At 49.9% G+C, this 20175-nt stretch overlaps 2 protein-coding genes across 3 annotated transcripts; one reads left to right on the top strand and one right to left on the bottom strand.

Moving 5' to 3' along the window:
* Positions 1 to 177: 177 nt before the first annotated feature.
* Atp5pd (ATP synthase peripheral stalk subunit d) lies at positions 178 to 4504 on the bottom strand. Of its 2 annotated transcripts, none has more exons than XM_021213538.2 (6): positions 4407 to 4504; positions 2872 to 3002; positions 2312 to 2408; positions 1322 to 1393; positions 502 to 564; positions 178 to 366 (listed from the first exon to the last, which is right to left on the bottom strand). In XM_021213538.2, exons 2-6 carry the CDS (start codon positions 2991 to 2993, stop codon positions 235 to 237), a joined length of 486 nt encoding a protein of 161 aa, XP_021069197.1. In that variant the 5' UTR covers positions 2994 to 3002; positions 4407 to 4504; the 3' UTR covers positions 178 to 234. The 2 variants fall into 2 exon arrangements, with proteins under 2 accessions (XP_021069197.1, XP_029402304.1); XM_029546444.1 differs by lacking the exon at positions 4407 to 4504 and adding an exon at positions 4271 to 4373.
* Positions 4505 to 4674: 170 nt separating this feature from the next.
* Kctd2 (potassium channel tetramerization domain containing 2) lies at positions 4675 to 16173 on the top strand. Its single transcript, XM_021212840.2, has 6 exons — positions 4675 to 5064; positions 6790 to 6898; positions 9402 to 9493; positions 12369 to 12464; positions 14176 to 14301; positions 15189 to 16173. Exons 1-6 carry the CDS (start codon positions 4726 to 4728, stop codon positions 15216 to 15218), a joined length of 792 nt encoding a protein of 263 aa, XP_021068499.1. The 5' UTR covers positions 4675 to 4725; the 3' UTR covers positions 15219 to 16173.
* Positions 16174 to 20175: the final 4002 nt, after the last annotated feature.

Below are 20175 nucleotides of genomic sequence, written 5' to 3' on the forward strand. Positions count from 1 at the left end.
ATGTAGGGGCCAGGACACACATGGGAGAGCACAGGGCAATCTGCAAAACCTAGTCTCCCTGTTCAAGCTCCAGCAGTCTCAGTAACCAGTTTCCTACCGTCTGCCCCTTAGACCACTGCTCCACATCGTGCTTCTGGTGGGGCCCCTTCACAAGTATTTATCTACTAAGAGACAATAGCCAGCACTATTTAAATGTTTTATTTCATGCCAGCCAGGGCTCCATCCCAGGCTGCTTCATAAGTTCTCGATGGGCTGGTGGGGCCAGTACGGGTACTTCTTCTTGTCCAGCTTGGTTTCTGGGAAGATCTCATTCAAGTCATCAATGGTCATCTGGTCAAAGGGAATTATGTTCCTCATTTTCTCCAACTACAAAGAGCAGAAACCTGTTAGCTATAGGAAATGGGCAAGGCCACTGAGACCAAAACAAGAATCCAAGGAAGATCACTGCCATGCAGTGACAGAGACAACGGGTCCCAGAAAGAGGCCAAGGTTCATCCTCACCTGCTTCTCGTACTCCTGGATCCTGAGCTGAGAGCCAGACACAAACTCAGCACAGTTCTTCACCTTTAAGAGAAAGAAAAAACTGTCCTGAAACCAAACTGTGTTCTGACCCCTGAGCGTGGGGGCTCAGTCTGCTCCTTCCTGCTGCCATCTACAGAGCATGCTCGGCCCAGTCCTGAATGCTTTTGTTGAGGACAAGCGACACCTTTCAACACCCACAGAGCAGTCAGGCAGGAAAGCAGCTTAGGACTGACCACTCAACAGTGAAGATAAGTCACGTGCTGCCCCCACCCCACCCGTCCCCCAGGTTCCAATTTGGCATGAGTTATCTTCAGACAAACAGGTATTTGAGAGCTGAATGGTTATGTCCTAAAACTGATGTCCTGCTCGTAACAGGCCTGTTGGGTGTAAGCACTGAGTCACTCAATGTACAGAGCTCTGGCCGCCCTCTAACTTGGACACAGGACATTAAAGTGCACAGGCCTGGGCTTGCTGGCTTCTTTCACTCAGTATTATTTTTAGATTTGTGTGGCTGCATGTATTAGCCTTCCGGTCCTCTTGACTCTCACTCTTTAATCTTCAATTTAACTCACGCTCTACCCTTGCTACTCAGAAGTAAGGAAACCGCAGGGTCTGACCGTGGCGATATTTGCTTATAACCCCACCCTTGGGAGGCTGAAGCAGGGGGATCGCCATGAGTGTGAGGTTAACCAAGATGACACAGTGACATCTTACAATAAAACAAACAAAAGTCAAGAAAATTTTGGAGGGGGGGAAAAATTAAACAAAACAACCACAAAAATGCCCACCCACTACTTACATCCTCCTTCTCCTCCTGGTCCACCAGGGCTGTGTATTTATCCTCAGGCACAGGAATCTTCAGGGCATTATACTATAAACAAGACAGACACGGCACTCTTGTAGCCCCAAAGCCTGAAGGCTGAAAGCCTCTACTTCTTACAGGCCACATGAGACACTCTCACTTCCTACGATCTCTGTGTGTGGTGGGAAGATTCAGAAGGCCCCTCAGCCCATCACTAATCACAGGACCCGCCCTCATTGTTTCCTTCTCAGAACAAGCATCACTTTGTTTCCCCATCTTAAAAGGGCTCCCATACCTGATAATAGCCACTCAGCATCTTGTAGTCTAGGACATTCTTATTCACACAGAACCCTTGAGGGCTGACTGGTAGGAATCGTATTTGCAAATGAGGTATTTAGCGTTACAGCCCTGGCACTGTATGCTAAGCCACACAGAGCAGATCTTCTAGAAGCATCTTCAAATAATAAGCAAATGAACTCTGGATCCTGAGACATTATATTATTGTACTTAATGTGCAGGTACCAAAGAACACAGGTCACTGATGGGGCTGGAGAGACAGAGCAGCAGTTTTGTGCACTGGCTGCTCTTCCAGAGGACCTAGGTTCAATTCCCAGCACCTACATGGCAGCTCACAACAGCCTGTAACTAATTCTGGAGCACCAAGCTCCTCCTGAAATATATGCAGGAAAACACCCATAGACATGAAACTCATCTTTTCAAGAGAAGAGGTTGGAGAAGGGCGGGGAGGAAGGAGACCTGTTAGTTTACAAGGAGGCAGGTAAGAGACTAAAGGCGAACTCGGAAGAGAGCTGACCCTCGAAGTCCTTCAGCTCCTGGGAACAAGGCTACCTGTACTGCCAAGTGACTGAACCCTGACTCTCTACAGGTGCTTACTAAATCCACCCCAGGGCCTTTGGCCAAACCCACTTCCCCCCACCTACCAGCCCCTTACAAGACAGAGCTTTGCTTAATTATCTGAAGACTCACCTTCTTTTCAAAATCATCCACCAAGCCAGGCTTGGCCACATTGGCCTTGTAGTAAGCCCAGTCAATCGCAGGTGGCTTCTCAGGCAGACTAGCCAACCTGCTCATATGGAAAAGGAAGTCAGCATTTTTATTCCTGGACTGGAATGAGCAAAAGACACCAGTTACACAGCAATCTCCCCACCCCTCACACACTGGAGTGTCAAGCACACTTTTATCTGAAGGGCCACCACAAAAATTCCAAAAATGCTTTCATTTGCAAAACCCATTGTTTCTTTACTCTTGTCAGACTATTAGAAATGCCTAGCTAGGGCTGGCAAGATGGCTAAGTGGGTTAAAGGCGCTTGTTGCTAAACCTGAGGAGGACCTGTATTCAATACCCAAGACTCACATGGTTGAAGGCAGAGAGCCAACCCCACAAGTTTTCCTTTTGATATGGCACACACAGCAGCAGGTGTGAACTCATATACTTACTAAATACTAAGTAGATGTGATAAATGTCAAAACATTGCTTCCATGTTCAGTAACAAGGATGGGGGAGCTCCCTCTTACAGCATACTGACCTGGTGTGGAAGGTCTCATTCCAGGTCTTCAGGGCATTTCCAATTGCCTTCTGGTTTTGGGGCATGATCTCCACAAAAGATACCCAGTCAATGGTTTTTAGAGCAAGTTTACGCCCAGCCATCTTGGGAAACTAGAAAACAGAACAGGTCAGCTTAAACAGTGCCTCTGGAGAGAGCCCCTGGCGGAGACCTGGAGAGAGAGCGCCCCTGACAGAGACCATTCCAGAGAAATACAAGTCGTTAAGAGCTGGAGCAGCACAAGCATTTGATGGGTATATGTATGCAACAGATGAAAGAATTCGGATATAACCAGGAAAGGGGGCTGGGGATGAAGCTGGCTGTTAGAATGCTTGCCTGGCATGGACAGAGCCCTGGGTCCCCTCTCCAGCACCAGAAACACTGAGGTAGAGGCAGAGAATCAAAGTTCAAGGCCACATGAGAGATATGAGAGCCTGTCTCAATACATCAATAAAGCTCTACAAGCCAGAGTATAAATATGTTCTCTCCTACCAGCCTGCCCTTCCTCTATCCCAACTCATTTCTACTCTTTGCAAACACTGCTGTAGAAAAAAATTTAAAAAGGCTAAATAAGCAACTGTGTTTTGGCCACTGACTCTTCACCATACGTTAATTTTGACAACCTTGCCATCCACTTGAACCGTCGTGCCCATGTCATCCTGTCCACAGCACACATATCGTGCACTTTCAGAGGCATTTTTACACAAATGATACTGTGAAAGAAAGTGACTGGAGCTGTCTTGAGGCCAAGATACCGAAAATAACTATGAACAGAGCTAACCGAAAAGTGGAAAACACCTACACAAGCTCTGAGTGGGGGATACCTTCCTATCGATCAAAGTTATCAAATGCTCTCTTTCCTTCCTTCCTTCCTTCCTTTCCTTTCCTCCCTCCCTCCCTTCCTCAGTACAGCTTACGTCTCTAGGAGGACAGAGGCTAGACAGTTGTCAAGTGAACTAAGGATGCCAGAAAACGAAGCGTACTTTAAGCACGGGAGAGAGTAGGAGTTACAGACTTTTTGTTATCTGGTTAATCTCTAGCGCTGGTTGTTTCTCAGACAAATTAGCCAGCCTGCTCTTATGGAAACGGGTCATGAGCATGAGAATGACCAATAGTTAATTAGATCAATCGGTAAACCTCACGAGGAATCCCCCATTAGGAGGGAAGGACGTAGCGTTGAAGTCCGCTAGGTGTCTTGTCCTCTCTGAAAGTTACCACCCTAGCTCTGTGCTGTTTTCCCGACCCCTAAACTCCACTCCTGAGATCGCCACACAGCGTGAGACAAAAGTTTGTGGCAACGTCTAAATCCATGGTGATTGGCTAAGTCACTGCCAGGCCCCAGGCTCGCCCCGCGGGGAGACGAGCAGGGCAAAGCAGTGACCTCGGGCGCTCGGCCAGCGGGGCAGCTCGAAGGCCCGACGTCCTCCGCGGAGCTGGAACAAGTGTCGAAGCGAGGTCTGGAATGCAACACAAAAGAGTCCGTGGGGACCCGACCCAACACCTCAATCCCCACTCACCTTCACCGACCCCCGGCGGAGTGCCTTCTCTCTCCAGCAGCAGGGAACGGAAGGGAGTCGCCGGAAGTTCTCTCTTTGGCCAATCCGAAAGCGCAATAGGCGGGTTTCATGTCACACTTCAGCCAATGAGCATGGAGTCCCGTGTAGATGTCCCGCCTCGGAAGGCGGGTGCCGCGCCTGCGCCGTCGGGGTCCCTTTCCCCCTGCCCCACGCCCGCCGATGGGCCGGCCCGGCTCTCCCCGCCGCCGAGTGGGCCGGCCCGGCTCTCCCCGCCGCCGAGTGGGTCGGCCCGGCGGCGCGCGGGCAGCGGCGGCCCAAGATGGCGGAGCTGCAGCTGGACCCGGCAGTGGCGGGGCTGGGAGGGGGTGGCGGCAGTGCGGTGGGCGACGGCGGCGGCTCGGGCCGCGGACCCCCAAGCCCTCGCCCCGCCGGCCCGACAGCCCGCGGACACGGCCGCCAGCCCGCCGCCGTCGCGCAGCCGCCGGAGCCCGGGCCCGGACCTCCGGAGCGGACGGGAGGCGGCGGGGCGGCCCGCTGGGTCCGGCTCAACGTGGGCGGCACCTACTTCGTGACCACCAGACAGACCCTAGGCCGGGAGCCCAAGTCCTTCCTCTGCCGCCTGTGCTGCCAGGAGGACCCGGAGCTGGACTCGGACAAGGTGCGCCCCGCCCTCGGGCGCGCCCCCGGGTGTTGGGACCCATTCTAGGCTGGTGCTCCGATCTCTGGGACACGTTTCCCTCCAGCGGGTCCTGCAAACCCGGACTTGAGTCCACTCTCTTCCCCCCCGAGTTAGCCCAGGCCACCTCAGACTATCTCCAGTCCCCGTTCTGCCCCATCTTCAGGCACACTCCGGCTTCCCTTCGCACCCGGCTCTTTTCTCAGCTGCTCCTTCCTGGAGTTGTCTACCTGCACCCACGGGAGCCCCCTACGTACTCCTCGCATTCCCTGCCCCTCCTGGCGACCACCCCTTCTCAGATCTGCATGAGTTTCTCTTTGGCTCCCGTACGGCCCCCTGCTGCTGGTGCCAGATGCATTCAGAACTGGGTCAGGGTGAATGACCACCTCTTGGTCGCTTTCGGAGGACTCAGGTCCTGTTCCATCCCTGTGCAGAGTGGTATTAAACTCGGGGTTTAATGATAGCGTCCACCACTGAAGGCTGCAGGAAGTGCTTGTGGTGGTACATCCTGTGGTGGTGATAAAATCCTGGTCCCAGACCTTGTGTGCGGTAACAGTCACCATTTCGGTACATTTCTGGAAGTAAATGCACTCCTTGGAAAGATAGGCTGATCGGTTAGGACCCAGAGAATGTGTAGAGTCAAACACAGGGTTGAGCAGTGGCAAGACATGGCATTCATTTCCAGTTTGAACTGGAACTTTTGCAGGTTCACCTTTGACTCAAATGCATCCTTGGCTTGGCTTGTGCCACTCTCCATACCATAACGCACTCCCCTGGTCGGTAGACTTGCATAAACACTTAATCAATTTCATCTGTTCTCTGATACCAAATTGATGGGAACCTTACCCCTCCTAACTAAAAGAGATTCCAGAACTCCTGTTTATAGGGAATTCTTTTTATATACCCTAAATCTTCCTTATGGCCACACAAGCCAGTTTCTTGTTTCTTTTACTGTAAAGATGAGTAGGATTAAAGTTGCTCCGAGCCAAGTCCTGGCAGTACCAAGCCTCCTCTGGGCACAGAGCTAGGGTGTGTGTGATTGCAGCTGTCAGTGCGGACTCCCACTGATGTTGGCCTTGGGCTCAGGAGAGCTGCCAATAGAATGGAGGCTTTCTCAGAATTAGGACGTAGTCCAGGGGCAGTGAAGTAGTCAGAATGCTTACCACAGCTATGGGGTTGCCCTACCCTCCCTGTAGCTGGTACCCTACAGAAGAATGTTAACAGACCTTGGGTCTACCCAGTAAATAAAAGGCCTCAGCGGATGGGTGGGTGTGGGTGTGAGTGTGTGACTGCGTCTAAGACATCTGACCTGAAATGATCTTAAAGCCAGCCTCACTGGGCGGTGGTGGCACAAGCCTTTAATCCCAGCACATCTGAGTTCAAGGCCAGTCTGGTCTACAAAGTGAGTTCCAGGACAGCCAGGGCTACACAGAGAAACCCTGTCTCGAAAAGCCAAAAAAAAAAAAAAAAAAAAAAAAAAGCCAGCCTCTGGTCAGTAGTTTAAAATAAGCAAACTGGTAAACTGTAGCAAAAACCGGCTCAGTAAGTAAGTAGATAGATAGATAGATAGATAGATAGATAGATAGATAGATAGATAGATCTGAGCTGGCAGAATGACTGTTGCCTGAATGCCCTGGTGGATTAGGGAAACGCTATTTAGGAAATGTTGCTGAAGGTTCACAGTGCTTGCCTGTGCTCGGTTGACAGGATGAGACTGGAGCATATCTGATTGACAGAGACCCTACCTACTTTGGTCCTATCCTAAACTACCTCCGCCATGGGAAACTCATCATTACCAAGGAGCTGGCAGAAGAAGGTAAGGCCACCTGGCTGGTTTCAAGCTTGCGGTCATTAAAGCTGTTTCGAGGACTCGAGGTTTGGTTTGGGATCCTCCCTGAGCTTGCGCAGGTGGAGGAGTTAGTGAGAGTAAGCAGGTAGCCTCCAGCTCCCGGGCTTGTCTGAGCGCCTGGAAAGAGGCCGTGCAGAGTGGGGTCAGCTGTAGTGCGGAGCCGACTTGCTCCGCTGGAAGATTCTGCTTTAGGCTTATAAACCTGCAGGACTGCCACGGTCCCCCGTCACATGTGTCATATTCGATGGCAGTGAGTACCTGAAGCCTGAAGTGCCACATCTTCGTCAGCCAGGTGTTTTCATTTTTCCCTTTTCCTTTGGACTTGTGAAAATAATGATAATAAATGCCTGACCTCGTTTCTTAAGACTCTGGTCTCATGCTTCTCTGTGAAGTCATGCAGCCGACCTGATTTACTCTCCAACTCACTGGCAGGCGTGTCGCTGGCTCCTTGTCATTCCACTTTGTAGGGCATCTGGATCGTAAGTGGGTCTAGGCTTCTATGTAAAAGGACTGCCTGGTCTCTGGAGGCATCCAGTGGAAATTTGGAGTCCTTTCCTAAATCCAGGGCCCCTGATCTAGAACCGGTACCTTTGGATAGAAGCGCTTATAATGACAATCATTAGTGAAGTGGCTTAGGAGCAGCTCCATTGGGTCAGGAAAGAGGAACTGTTCGTTCTTGCCCGTTCTCTGTCTCACGTTCCCTTCCTGCTTATTCTTTCTCCCTGAAGGGAGTCTGTCTATAAATGCCCTTTTAAAACAAATCACGCAATGCAGTGGTGGCTCTCATCTGTAATCCCAGCACTCAGGAGGCAGAAGCAAGTGGATCACTGAGTGTGAGGCCAGCCTGGTCTACAGAGAGAGTTCCAGGACAGCCAGAGCTACACAGAGAAACCCTGTGTGGAAAAAAAAAAATCATTTCAGATGCATACATAAGAAGTAGGAAAAGTCGTAATAAATCCCACACACATTGTGTTAACTGTAGCCTCTTAACAATCTTTTTATGTCTTTAATAAAAACAAAAAAACAGTAAACTTCGTTGAGCCAGAGAAGTGACTCACCAGGTAAGAGCTCTTGTTGCCGAGCCTGACAACCTAAGTTCAGTCCCTGTCACGCCCATGGTGGAAGGAAAGGATCGATTACAGCAAACTGTTCTCTGACCTCCTTTTCACTCATACTGCAAACAGATAAATGTGGTTTCCATTGTTTTTCTCAGAGACTCAGTCTGTAGTGCTGGCTGACCCTGAACTCACAGATTCTTCTGCTGCTGCTGCTGGAATTAAAGGCATTAAAGCCACCACGCCTGACAAAAATAAATAATTGACAAAAATAATTTTGAAAACACTTATGAAATAATTTTGGGCTTAGAAAAAAAAAGCATGAATAATACAAAGTTCCCTTTACCAAGATTCACCAGCTTGGGTCATTTATTTGGGTTTTTTGTTTGTTTGTTTGTTTGTTTGTTTTAATTTTTTAAAAAAGATTTATTTATTATATGTAAGTACACTGTAGCTGTCTTCAGACATTCCAGAAGAGGGCGCCGGATCTATTTACAGATGGTTGTGAGCCACCATGTGGTTGCTGGGTATTGAACTCAGGACTTTCGGAAAAGCAGTCAGTGCTCTTAAGAGCTGAGCCATCTCTCCAGCCCGGGTTTTTTATTTTTTTATTATTATTATTATTATTATTATTATTTTTAATCACTGAACTTTGTCTCCGTCTGGCACTTCTACCCCTGCTTCTCCCTCATTCTCCTAAGAGGTTTTACTTCTGAACTGTATGAGGCTAGATTTCAAATTTCATTCCTTACTAATTCTCTGTGTTACTCTAAAACCAGGACCTTGACATGATCCCCCTTAACAGCTCAGGAAATTTGATATTGATTGTTTATCTGCACCCCCTTCCCAGTTTCTCAATCGTAATAATGTTCATTAGAGCATTTTTTCCCCAGCGTGGGGGCAGACATCCCATAATTACTCTTATCTAAAATCTTTAACTTTGTTTACCATGAGAGGAGTCACTGATTGCCCCCACCTTTGTTATTAGTTGAGATCAAACCTTGCTAGACAGGATTTCTGCCACTGCCCAACTCTGACTGAAATAATTATCCTATTAAACTTATAAGTTAGTGTACCTGTCCCTACCCATCTGCCCTTCTTAGGGAAAACAAGAAAATGCTGCAGGGTTGGGAGCTGTCCAGTGTGGCAGGTCCCAGGAGTAACATATGGACAGCTAGTAAGCGGGTGCTAGGAGGAAGCAGGAGGGTGAGCCGGGAGGGGGCACCCTGTGTTTGATTCCCCTCGGTGTGAACTCTGTGGGCAAGCCCTGGAGAACAGTCAGGTTTCTTAAGTTTCCTAGGCTGAAGGGGAGATGAGATTTGTGTTTGGAAAATGCTACTTGGAAGGCAAGCCTTGCCTTGCTGTTCCCCCTGGGCTCACACACCTCTCTGACCACAGCCTGGTCCTTCTTCTAGGTGTGCTGGAAGAAGCAGAGTTTTACAATATCGCATCTCTCGTGCGGCTGGTTAAGGAAAGAATACGAGACAATGAGAACAGAACTTCACAAGTAAGGTGTCTGGAACTGCTAAGGACAAAATCTGTCCAGGCAGCTGTCTGTCTGTGATATGTCTCCTCCGGGCTGGAGGGCCAGGCTGGTTCAGAGTGGGATCTGAGTAGCAGAGAAGACATAGTGGCCCCAGCCCTTCAGGATAGTGGGACTGTTCCACAGTGGCTGTGGGAAGGGCCCACCTAGGTCTTGCACTCCCCTGCCTCAGCTTCCCTAGTGCTGGGATTGCAGACCCAGAGAGCTCATCTTACTGGTGGAGCATCTGATTCCCTCAGTGAAAAGCCCACAGTCTCGCTTGCACCTGCCTCCAGCTTCTGCAAGCCTCTCAGGCTTCTGAGTCGTGCTGTGAAGAAAACGATGTGCAGCCTCATTCTCTCACAGCTTTGGATTTTTATACTGACTTAGATGTGATAATGAAAGTGCCTCCGGTAAGGTGGGCAGACAGTGGGCATACTCCAGCTTCTCCCAGTCCATCAGTGCTGAGCCCTTCCTTCTGTGGTGCGGGAGCCCTTGGGATTTTACAACAGGAGGTCTTTGCTCCCAAGAACTTTGGAGTCTAGCAAGAGAGAAGAGATTCTTTGTATAAGAATGGCCATAGCCACCTGTCTGGTGACACCGTGGGGGGTCTGATGACACCGTGGGGGGCCTTCCCATTAAAGAAAAGGCAACCAAAGCTGCTTAACCACTCCTCTGAGGCGTTTGCAAAGACAGGAGACTTACTGTGTCTGCTAGAAGGCTTTTTGTTGATGTCCACAGTAGACTTCTACTTGGTAGATGGGAAACAGGACCCTGTGTTCTCTACTCCTGGCCATCTTACATCCCCAGGGCATCTTGCCTTGTACATATTAAGTAATAGAGGTTTTAGAAGTCTAGCTTTTTTATCCCCAGTTTCCCACAATCTAAAATAAAAGAGTGCTTAGTAGAAGTTTTATGGTACCCTGAATTGTGTAATCTGAAGCCACCAGAATCCTGGAGCCCGAGTGCTCTGCATTCCTGGCCATGAGTCGTCCCTTGAGAGCACCCTAGGGTTTCTGTTGGATGGCAGCAGTTAACCGGATTAGTCCTCCAGACTTGAGGCTTCAGCACCAATACCAGGTGGAAGCTTTCTTGTTCTAGGAATGTCAGGACCTTTTATGTTGATTGATCTTCCATCTGTCCTTTTCATGAAGAGAACTCTGAGAGATGGGACGATATTAATATTGAAAGGTGCCCTCTTTCCTGTCTACATGCTTCTCAGATTCAGTTGGTTGGCTGTGTAGATTTCTAGATCTTACCTCTTTGAACTTGTGCACTGCCAGTTGTGCATGGCAGGTGTTCAGGCAGAGCCCGAGGTGTGGGGTCCCTAAGCCCGTGTTTGCCGTGTTCTCTTCTTTCTCTCGGTGTCTGACAGGTTTCTAAATACTTTTCTGTTCATATATGTTTGTTTGCTTGTTTATTTATTTGGTAGTTAGTCTTGGTTCTTTTTGGAGCGCAGGAGGATTGACTCTGGAAGAGGAAATAGAGAGCCAACGGCAGCTTAGATCCTAGGACTTTGACCACTCTGGCCAATATCACAGATCTTTTGGGATGCCCTGATTGCTTCCAAAATGTATAGGCAAATAAATGGCTAGAACCAAAGGGGTTGTCAGTGGTTTGTCTGTATTTATAAGGAAGGGCTTTTCTGTCTTAGGGTTGTGTCAGTAGTCATTGTTCCCTAGTTTATGGCTTTGCCTTCCAGTGTGTCTAGGGTGGCAGCTGGGTCACATAGTACTAGACAGTGACTTCACTGCTGAGCCACATCCCCAGCCCCAAAAGACACTTTTTTGTTTCTTAGTGTTTTGACATGCAGCCTCTTTGTACAACCCCAGCTCGCCTGGACTCTCTGTCCTCCTGTTCTAGCTTTCTGAGTGCTCCACACCCACCACAGTTACTCAGGAAATCCTAGGCAGTAGGGAAGCCAGGCAGGAATGCAGACAGAAAATAAATGTTTCTTGTTGTCTCACACCTCTGTAACAGGAATATACTGTTAAACATTGGCAGCCTCTGGTAGCCTCAGCAAAGGGAAACTAATGAGTATCTGTAAAGTGTGTGTTTTCTTCTTGATGTGATAATATATTAATACGCAGTTGCCATTGGCAGGCGGCATGCCGTAGTCCCAACGCATGGGAAATGAAAACAGGGCAGAATCAGGAGTTTGAGACCAGGTTGGGATATAGAGTGAATTCCAGGACATTTTGGACAGACGTGCCTGGTGTGATAGTGCATGCTGTTAGCCTAGCACTTGGGAGGCAGAGGAAGATGAATCTTGAGTTCAAGGCCAATGTGTTCTACATAATGAATTCCAGGACAGCTAGAACTACATAGTGAGACCCTGTCTCAAAAAAGAAGACAGTATGAGGCTGAACAGCTGGCTCAATGGGTAAGAGTCCCTGCTGGACTGGCTAAGGACCTGTGTTGAGTGTCTCACAGCCACCTGTAACTTCAGCTCCAGGGGGGCCCTACATCTTCATAGGTCTTCTACGGACACCCACAAACACATGTCGTACACATACATACACATAAGTAAAAAGAGTTTTTCCAAAAGGTGATTTCCATAGCCATCTATATTCAGTTTGGAGCTCCAAAATTACATTGTGTATTTATCTAAGTCACATATAGAAAGTGACTTTCCTATTGTCACACGGGCTGTCGTCTGGAGCCCAGGTTTCTGGCATGCCTTGGTTCGTGGCCTTTGCCTTGCTTTCTGTTCTTGTAGCTGGCAAGCTTCACTGCATCCCATGGTGCTGTTTGCAGAGTGAGGTAGTGGGTGGTCTGAGAGCCCAGCCCCAGGCAACTGCGGGCAATGGGGTCCTGCTGGGGTTCCCACGCTGCTGACCTAGTTGGCCTGTTGTTGCAGGGCCCCGTGAAGCACGTGTACAGGGTCCTGCAGTGTCAGGAGGAAGAACTCACGCAGATGGTCTCCACTATGTCTGACGGCTGGAAATTTGAACAGGTATGTTGCTCAAAGAGAAGCAACCCCAGCACCTCATCCCAGGGAGTCGCAACCAGCCAGTCAGTAGCCCCAGGAGGAGGTGGGTGCGGCAGTGTGACCCCATTTTCATTTCAAAGTTAGGAAAGAGCTCCTGGCGTGCATTACTCGATCACAAGATCAGCGCTTGTGACAGCGGGGAAGAGGACCGTGGCTTCTGACTTCACATCCAGAATCAGAACTTGACAGTACCGGTGTCATGAAAGACTCAGAAGCACCTCCTTTTGCTTTTCTTTGCTCTGAGATTTCCTGTCACAAGTGCTCTGCTGACGCCATTCTGTTAGTCCTAAAGAAGGCCGGCTTCAACAGGAGCCGTCTAATAATTCTGGGTGTGTGCATCGCAGTGTGCGGGGGAGGGGGGTGAGACACACGAGTGTGCAGGGTCATTTCCCAGCATCCTCTTCCCTCCTGTGCCTTGTGCTTAGAACAGGTTATTTGAACAGAAAGCCCCTGAGAATCTGGATTTTACCGCTTTCTTCCACTAGGTGGCAGCCTAGTTCATTTGTTGCCTCAGCCCTGGGGCCACCGAGCATGCATGAAGGGAGTGAGCTTTTGTCTGGGGGTGACTGTTTATGTGGAGCTGCAGAGCCAACTGAGCTGGCACCAGAAGGTCACTGAAAGAACAAAAGCCACAGCTTGTATGAAGGCTGTTACTTTATAGCTAGAAGGAGAGATCCCTCTCTCCCTTGAGGAAGAGTCCCACGTCACATGAGTCCCTCGTTCCCAGTCAGCTGTGGGTGGCCAAATGCTGCACAACATTTATAGTCACGGCTGCTTTTCCTGGTGCAATAATCTAAAGCAGAAGTTATTTTTATAAATTATATGTAAAATTTAAAAGTAAAAATAGATGCTGACTTTTCCTCGTGAAGGTGATAGATAGTTTTTAATGTTACTTTTATGTTATCACAGTCCTGGGGTTTGAACCCGTGGCCTCATGCAGTCCAGGCAAGTGCCCTGCTAATGAGCTGTGCCTCTTGTCCCGAAGTGGGTCTTGCTAATGTACTAAGGGAGAGTGAAGTCTATTCTTATTGCCTCCAAGGTGTAGATGAGGAAGGGGAGTGTGGGGCACCCCAGTCTTGTAACAGGAGTACCCCGACTTGAGGTTGTGAGCGCTTACAAGGCTGCATTTGCTCTCTGCCAAGTTCCTCTATGTGCACCTCCAATTATGTCTCCAAGGAGGTTAAGAATACCATGGCTTGTGACTTTTGGTGGGCACAGAGTAATTCTCTTGGTACTTCCACATTCTGTGTTCAGTCTCTTGTCTAGAGAAAGTACGAGTGGGGGCAGGAGGGGCTGAGGAGGGCTCATTTGCTTGGCATACCTCAGTCGACGCAGGCAGTGACCACATTAATGACGCTCCTTTGGGATGGTGTCGGGTACTGGGGTGAGGGGAAGAGGATAGAGCTCAGACCTGTCTTCTCCATGATTGGATTCTTCTCCCTAGATTGGGGTCCGTTTAATCCCTTGGACCTTGGTTGCCTCATACAGTGTTTATTCTTTGAAGGATAAAGCCACAAAGTCCAGTTGGAGGAGAAGGTTCTGTGGCATGGAAGTGGTTTTGGTTTGCTTTGTGGGGGTGTTTGTTTGTTTGTTTGTTCGTTTGTTTTGCCCTTGAGTGTTCTTAGGTCCTGTCTCTATGGTGGCAGAGTCACCCGCCATCTTTGTTTTTTGTCAGCTAATCAGCATCGGCTCCTCCTATAACTATGGAAATGAAGACCAGGCAGAATTCCTCTGTGTTGTCTCCAGAGAACTAAATAATTCTACCAATGGCATCGTCATAGAGCCAAGCGAAAAGGCCAAGGTAGGACACTGCTTCCTCCCCTAGTCCTCTGCCTCCGCTGTGCCCAGCTCTCTCCAGCTTTGCCAAGCTGCTGCTGGCTTTCTTCCACGCCTTCCGCAGCTATGAGCTTCCTCTCATCACACTCTGTTAGATGCTGGATTTAAATCAGGATTTGTTGGGTCTGGGGAGATGGCATCGCCAAACTGGTGAGCTTCAGTGAGAGACCTCTCTCCAAAGGAAAACAAAAGGAGGTGGAGAGTGACAGAGGAAGAGGTGCCATTTCCACTCTGGCTACCACCCCTGCATGCACACACACACACACACATACACACACGTGCCACACTCGTAAAGCTGATGGGAGCTGAGCCTGGACCAGGCAGGTTTGTATCCTGTCAGCATGGTGAAGGCTCTTGTTTGTGTCTAGACTCAAGTAGTGTCTGCCTTGCTCCTTGACAATCCATTCCTCCCTTCTCTTCCCACACAGTGCCCTGCAGACACACACTACACACTTGTGAAGACCGTGTGTGCTGACTGTGAACCTCTTTAACTTGGAAAACTTTGGTCTAACAGCACAGAACCCTCTGGTCCATTTGTATTTGGCAAGAGAACCCATTGCACTCAGGTACCCAGTGAGCTAGAGGCTCTGAGCCTGTCTTGCTAGATGGGCTGACAACAGATTGTATGCTGTCCACAGGGCCCAGAGGAAGCAACTACAGGAGTTTTTAAATCATTTTAAAATTGTTCACTGTCATCAGCTTTCCTGTGACTTAGACCCCTGCAGCCATCTGGTGCTGGAGACCCAGCCTTGCACAGGTTGTGTACAGCTAAACCCCTGAGCTGCACCTGACCCCATGGGCCTTGGCTCCCAGCAGTTATTCAGGTGACTCTGTCTTCCCCCACCCACTTAGATTCTTCAGGAGAGAGGCTCTCGAATGTAAGCGGAGAATCTGAAGTTTCAGAACCCTGAAGGCAAGAGAGCAGTCGGCCCAGCGGCTGCGAAGGGAGCTCCTGCACCTGTACAGTAACCGAGCAACTATAAAGCAAAGCTGCGCCTGGTCCCGGGAAGTGGTGTCGGCCAGCCAAGCCGGAGGAGCCCCACCGCCCGGACGAGACAGTGCGCCTCTGGCTGCACGGCCCCTTTTCAGAAACCTGCTTTTGTTTTCTAGCCAGTGTTAGAACAGACCTTCACAACAGCATCTGGGATGGGTCCCTGGCTGGAGCCTTGTGGGAAGTTGTGGGAAAGGAGTGAGGTGTAGTTCCCTGGAACAGTCTAGATGCTTTTATAAAAGCCGGAGCAGAGGAAGAAGGCTCGTCCTGAGCTGTGCCTGGTCTCAGCCTGCGTGCGCCGTGATGGACATTAGCAGCTGCCTGGACCATTCTTCCCTGACCTAGGCATTCTGAGGTTGGCAGGGGATTCCGTGTCAGTGTGGTGGACCAAAGTTCTGGGTACAGAATAAAGTTGCCAAAGGACCCACAATCCTATGAACAGAGCCTCAGAGGCAGGAGGATAAGGTGTCCTGTACTGTGGTTGGAGCGTGGGAGTTGCTGTCCCTGCTCCCACGAGTGGGTCACCCGGTGTCTCTCAGCCGGGCCCCTCATAGCCATCCTCCCCCAGAAGGTTTGAGGCTGCGGCATCCTAAGCCGTGCTAGATGGACAGCAGTACTGAGCAGTTGGTGTAACTGCTTCCGCAGCCTTTTCTTACCTGGTTGACCCCGTCTTCCTCCCCCAGCTTCTTGAACTGGACCAAAGAGAAAGGACTTTGTGGGCCCTCTGTAATGGCTTGGGGTGAGGAAGGCTGTTCTGTGGACGCTGCCAAATATGTCATGTTGTCATAGCCAAAAGTGGTAGTGTGTTTGTGATTGTCTCTTGAATATGCACTGACTGATAGGTGATACTTGTGCCTCTCCTTCATTTTCGGGACAATCTAGTTCTCAGCATCGTCATCCCCAGCTCTGTGTGTGTGTGTGTGTGTGTGTGTGTGTGTGTGTGTGTGTGTGTGTGCGCGCGCACGCACATGCATGCGTGTGTTCACTCACACGGTGGCAGTCTGTGTACTTCCTGCATCTTCTGGGCAGGGATGCTGGCAGGCAGGGATCTGTGCTTCTATGAAGGGTACAGCAAAGCCTCGAGGCCGTTGACCTGGAGCTCACAACTGCACACTCTCCTCTCCTGTGGAAGATAGGGGACCCGGGTCTCAAACTGACATGTGACACAAGGCAGGTAAGGCTGTCTCTGGATTAACCCAGGCCAAGCATTCATGGTACCTTCAACACCAAGAGTTCTCTGCATTCGAAGGGTGTGGTGGGTATTGCCTTTCACCCAAGTACCTGCGAAGCAGAGGTAGGCAGATCTCTGCGAGTTCAAGGACAGCCTGGTCTACATAGAGACCCTGTCTCAAAAGGGGGAGATATGAAATCTATGTGTTCATTCTGTAGCACAGCCGCTACCCACGGGCCCCACCGTGGTGACTTCTGGAAAGGCAGCATTGCATGTCAGCTGTCTCGTGGCTGTGCCCAGCTGCTCCTGTGATCCAAGAGTCGCCACTTCTCTATAGAAGTGCACCCGTTCAGGACCCCCGAGTGTCAGCTAGTGTTGTCACCTCAGGAGTCCAGTGGCTGTAACACTTTTATCAGCCATACCATATTAGATGGTCTGCCTTCAGGAAAAAAGAAAAGGTGGGTGGGTATATTCAAGGAAACTGATGGGGATGGGGGCAAGCTGCTCTGTCCAGATAGCTGGAGCTTAGAAAAGGGACCTTTGACCCCACCCACAAGTGATGTCAAGTTGGGGGACAAAGCAGTGAATTCATTTGGAGCCACTTGTTCCCTCACCTTTGGGAGCCCCTTTAACCCCTCAGCTTTTCTGGGGCCACACCAAGTGGTCTGGAAGAACACACTGCCTCTAGCTTCATGTTCAGCAAGGGGTGGGGAGGGTTAGGGGCAGGCAGTACAGGGGAGACTGGGACATCAGTCATGCACCTGGTAAGTGTTCACTGAACATTCCAGAAAGCCCCAGCTAGTTCTATACAAAGGACACTGCTGAGCCTCAAGCCTAGACACAGAGGCCCTCTTGTCCTGGACGGCGGGTCGATGTTTCCCTAGCTCTTGCCTAATGTGGTTTTAACAATCCTGTGCTCCAGGCAACAGAGGGGGCTCACAGCTTTCCTTGAACCCCTCTGCTTCTGAAAACCGTGCTAGAGTCTGGCTGATCACTGCAGATAGAGAAGTCTCTGTCCCATGGGGATGTCCTGAGACCTACATGCCCCTCTGTTCTCAGGACCATCAATTGGGAGTGTCTTTCTGCATTTTTCTTTGTCCCACCCAGGTCTTTTTCCTCTGGTCGCCTTGGTGGTGATGGGCCCAGCTTCCTCTCAAGTGACTCCATTTCTCAGTTACCTCTTGGCCGTCAGCAAGGCGTAGGGAGGGAGTGATAAGAGATACTAAGGGAGTAGGCCAAAGGGACACCCACACCTTCCAGTAAGGCCTTCGTTCCATGTCTCTGGGACCATGCCCAGTGACTGGCATAGTCACTCTCCCATGCCCTTCGTAACTGGCTGCTCACGTGTCTGAACAAAGTCTGAAATGTTGTGACTTTTTGTCAATAAAGATAAGCAACAGCACTGGGCCTTGGACCGTGTGTGCCCTTGCTAGCTCCTAGCTCCAGTGGTCATCTTGACCTGGCTGCTTTAAGCAAACAAGTTTCCTGTACCTGCCCTGGAGTACACCTTAAAGCCCTGTTAGAACTGCCAGAGGCATGCTGGGCCCTCTCCTTCCGCCAGACATCTTACTGGAGCTGAAAAGCCCCCAGGAGTGCCGAGGACAGAGCTGGAGGAATAAGAGAGGTGCTCCTGAAGAGAAGTGACCAGGTGCCCATTTTGTACCAGGCAGAGGCAGGCTGAGGAGCAGGTGGGGAGACTCAAGGAGCCAGGTGACAGATGTTGATCACAGGCTGGTATTAAGGGAAGCCTTTAAAGGCCTTGTGGGAGCTGCAGCGGGAAAGGGGGGAATCTAAGCAAACGAGTGAACAGGCTGGCCAGTCCCAGAGGCAACCGTTTAGTGCAGTTCTCTGGGCCTGGGCACCACAGCCACAGAGGTGGGCTCAGCGGCCCTGCCCTAGGTGGGAACAGCGAGAAGAGGCTGGGTTAGCAACATGCAGTGTCAGAAGGTACTGTGGAGGGGCACTCAGTGCCCGCCGTTGTCCCCAGGCTTGGTGAGGCGGGAAATATCACAGTGAATCAGTGCTACCTCAGAACCAGCTGTTGTCCCCAGGGAATGAGGCTGTCATTGGCGGGAAGCAAACAGAAACTCTTAAGCAGCTTGGTCTTCACGTGGATCCCCCAACAACCGAGGCAGGGGGCTTACCATGACTCTGGTCTGTCCCTGGATCCTCAGTGGGAGAGAATGGACCTAGTTCTGCAGTGACTTGGGGTGCCAGGGTGGGTTGTTTCCCTAGGTGGGACCTCCCCCTTCTCAAAAATGAAGGGGATCAGGGAGGGGTCAGGTGAGGAGAGGCTGCAGGGGCTGCGACTGAAATGTAAACTGAATAAATAAGTAAAAAAAAAAAACCCTCACTTTTCCCAGCATGCTGGTCAGGAGGCTCCCAACTCCCAGAATCCCTCTTCTGACCTCTGTGGGCACCGTCTCTCTCTCTCTCTCTCTCTCACACACACACACACACACAAACACCACATTTACATAAAAATAAAAATCTTAAAACTGAACAAGTACTGAACACTTACTGAACCATCTACTGTAATGCAACCATTGTTAAGCTCTGCCTTTGCTTTATGCAGGTATTATTGGGGACATTTTTTGCTGAAAGTAATTGTAGATATTGTCACTACAGCTGGCATTTCCCTCAAATGCAGGAACAATATCACAGCTATAAAAAAATAAAGATTCCACCGTATTTGGGTCTGGGGATAAAGCTCCATCAGGGGACACTGGCCTAGCATGCAGGAAGTCCTGGGTCTGTGCCCCAGCAGCAGGAAGCTGGGCACAGCAGCACAAGCCTGGCTGTCATCTCTGCACTTGTGAAATGGAAGCAACAACCCCACACTGTCACCTGTTCAAATGTCCCCGTTGTCTAAGCACTTGGGAGCCTTTTAAAGGATTTTGTTTTTATGTGTATGAGTGTTCTGACTGTATATCTGCCCTCCACGCGTCTGGATTTCAGACAAGAGCAGCAGATTCCCTGGGATTGGGGTTACAGATAGTGGTGAGCTACCACAAAGGAGCTAGAAACTGAATCTGGGCCCTCTGGGAAAGCAGCCAGTACTTTAACCACTGAGCGTTCTATCCAGCTGCCTTCTTCAAGCCAAAATCTGATGTTCTCACACCAAACTCCAGTTTTAACTCTTTTTTTTCCTTGACATTGTATGTATTTTATGGATGCACAAGTGTGTATGCTATGGCGCACATGAGCCATCTGTGGGATCCAGTGACAAACTTGGGTCACCAGGCCTGCATACCCCACCTTTACCCGAGGTCCATCTCACAGACCCTCATGACTGTGGTCCTTTAGCAGGTCTAAGTGGAGGCATATGACTGTCATCCCTACCCTTTGGAAAGAGAGGCAGGAGGAAAGATCAAATGTGGGGTTGTTTCTTGGGACAGGGTTTGAGGTAACCCAGGCTAGCCTCTAACTCACTGTGTAACTGAGAATGACCTCGAGCTACCCCAGAGGCTGCTCCTGCTTCCATTTCACAAGTGCAGAGATGACAGCCAGGCTTGTGCTGCTGTACCCAGCTTCCTGCTGCTGGGGCACAGACCCAGGATTTCCTGCATGCTAGGCAAGTGTCCCCAGTATAGAAGGTTTGAGGCCAGCCTGGGCTACATGAACCTATGTCACAAAAAAAAAAAAAAAAAAAAAAAAAAAAAAAAAAAAAAAAAAAA

The sequence above is a fragment of the Mus pahari genome, chromosome 14 (genome assembly GCF_900095145.1).
Source record: "Mus pahari chromosome 14, PAHARI_EIJ_v1.1, whole genome shotgun sequence".
Lineage (NCBI taxonomy): Eukaryota > Metazoa > Chordata > Mammalia > Rodentia > Muridae > Mus > Mus pahari.